General features: G+C 37.2%; 1 protein-coding gene across 1 annotated transcript in view; it reads right to left on the reverse strand.

The window, feature by feature from the left end:
• Positions 1-2,604, reverse strand: part of LOC103209672 (kelch-like protein 4) — a 145,028-nt gene that overhangs the window by 33,273 nt on the left and 109,151 nt on the right. The window contains exon 8 of the mRNA XM_042782920.1: positions 2,146-2,332. Within this exon, the coding sequence (XP_042638854.1) occupies positions 2,146-2,332 (187 nt within the window). The remainder of the gene's footprint in view (positions 1-2,145; positions 2,333-2,604) is intronic.

Raw genomic sequence — 2,604 nt, forward strand, 5'->3', positions numbered from 1 at the left:
ATGACATTGAGAAGATGGGCATTCAAGAACACTTAATTGTGTTCATGAGGAACCTATACATAGACCAGGAGGCTGTCATTTGAACCGAACAAGGGGATATTGCATGGTTTAAAATCAGGAAGGGAGTGTGTCAGGGTTGTATCCTTTCACCATACTTACTCAATCTGTATGCTGAGCAAATAATCCGAGAAGTTGGACCATATGAAGAAGAGCATGGCATCAGGATTGGATATGAAGACGACAAACTGCAATATGAAGATGACACAACTTTGCTACTTGAAAGTGAGGATGACTTGAAGCACTTACTGATGAAGATTAAAGACTACAGTCTGCAGTATGTATTACACCTGAACTGAAGAAAATAAAAATCCTCACACTTGGACCAATAAGCAACAACATGATAAATGGAGAAAAGATTGAAGTTGTCAAAGATTTTATATTACTTGTTCCACAATCAACACTTATGGAAACAGCAGTCAAGACATCAGATGACATATTGCACTGGGTAAATCTGCTGCAAAAAGACCTCTTTAAAGTTCTAAAGAGCAAAGATGTCTCTTTGAAGACTAAGGTGTGCCCAACCCAGGGCATGATATTTTCAATTGTCTCATATGTATGTGAAAACTGGACAATAAATAACGAAGACCAAAGGAAAGTTGATGGTTTTGAGTTGTGGTTTTGGCAAAGAATATTGAAAGTATCATGGACTGCTAAAAGAACTAACAAATCTGTCCTAGAAGAAGTGCAGCCAAAATGCTCCTTGGAAGCGAGAATGGCCAGACTTCATCTCACCCACTTTGGTCATGTTGTCAGATGGGACCATTCCCTGAGGAAGTATATCATGCTTGGTAATGTGGAGGATAAACAAAGAAGTGGAAGGCCCTCAATGAGATGGATTTCACAGTGGCTTCAATGATGTGGTCAGGTGTAGCAAGGATTGTGAGGCTCACACAGGACTGGACAATGCTTTGTTCTGTTGTACATAGTGTTGCTATGAGTCAGAGGTGACTCAATGGCACCTAACAACACAACAACATGACCATTTAGGGTGAGATGGATCTTGAGACCTGCCTTACTAAAGGGTGTTACTCAAGTCACCACCCATTTTGTGATGTACTGTAAATCCTATTCTCTATGCCTGTTTGGAGTGGGATGTATCTTGAGTCCCACCTTGCTGGAGGATGTGACTCAAGTCACCTCCCTTAGCTTCCATGAGGATATATAATATAGGAATGTTCTGGGAAAATTTGCTCTCTCTCCGGTTCTGCATTTGGTTCCTTATCATCTCACCCCTGCACTTAAGACAGCAGCCATCATCTGACCTGCCAATTTGGGTTCAACAACCCCTGTAACCACGTGAGTAGGTCCTCCAGGTCTATCCACAGACCTGGGACTTGCCAGCTTGCCAGCCTGCCAGCCTCCCAACCTCCACCAAAACTACATGAGCTGTTTCCTTGGGAGTTTGTGAGTTCTGTGAAACTTTAGAGCTAACTACAGAAATCCTAGATGGGAGGGAGATTATTGAGGGGAGGAGGAAGAGTTGATGTCAGAGATAATGGAGTGGCATGACAGTTTGATAATGGACATTTGGGTCATCTTTAACTTCCATCTCATAGGGACCAGCCTTATACTGATCTTTCTAAAATAAATTATTCAAGCATTATTTAAAGTCATCCTTTTGTTCCAAGTTTGAATTGCTGATCCTGTAATAAACATTTCAAGATTGTTTTTAATTGGTCTTTGAGCTTCTAAGGAAACTGACAGCAAGGAGCTGAAGGATATTTTTCTGTTTCAGTGAAAAAAATTGGAGAAATTTGTTCCTTCTATTTGTAATAAAACTTCAGTAAAATTTGCTGAAAATATTTAATATTGTAAAACTCATAACTAAATTTAAAAAATTGTTTCCATAAAATAAAATGCTGTTAAGAGTTTAGGTAACATTAATGAAAGGGTTTGGTTCTAAAATATATGAAGAAAAATGAGATAACAAAATCACACAGACTACCCCATTTGTGAATATCAGTTGTAGATTAACATATTTAAAAATGTTTTTAATACTAATCTCATATTTCAGAGAATATTGCTAATATACCTTTTTTTTTTTTAAATGAAGTAAAGTAGTATTAGGTAATTTGTTCCTGTTACCTTTCATAGCATCCATTCCTCCCACAGCATACAATGACCCCACAGTTGATTTTCTAGGCTTGGTCCGAGGGCTTTGCATCATGGGTCTTCTTTCAGGTAAGAGGTGATATTTCATAGCTTCCATCAGAAGTTTTTGACATTCAAGATCGTCAGCAAACATGGCACTGTTTTCAAGATCAGCCAGTAACTGCAAAGTAATGATGCATAGCTACAAGTCCATCATTAGAAATAACTTTTATTTATATAATTTTGATTATAAAAGCTGATTTAAATACTGGAATTTTATTATTTAATATTTTAAATGACTTATTAGTGATCTTTTCCCTTCACCTTTTTAAAAAGCTAAAAGTCTTATAGAGTAGTAGATAATGATATATGCAGATTTATTTCATTAATACATAACTTGTCTTTTGTATATGTACACATACAATCTGAAAGAACGAACATGAAGAAGCATTC

This window comes from Orycteropus afer, unplaced genomic scaffold, assembly GCF_000298275.1.
Source record: "Orycteropus afer afer isolate SDZICR_OR568_19922 unplaced genomic scaffold, OryAfe1.0 scaffold00511, whole genome shotgun sequence".
NCBI classification, from domain to species: Eukaryota; Metazoa; Chordata; class Mammalia; order Tubulidentata; family Orycteropodidae; genus Orycteropus; species Orycteropus afer.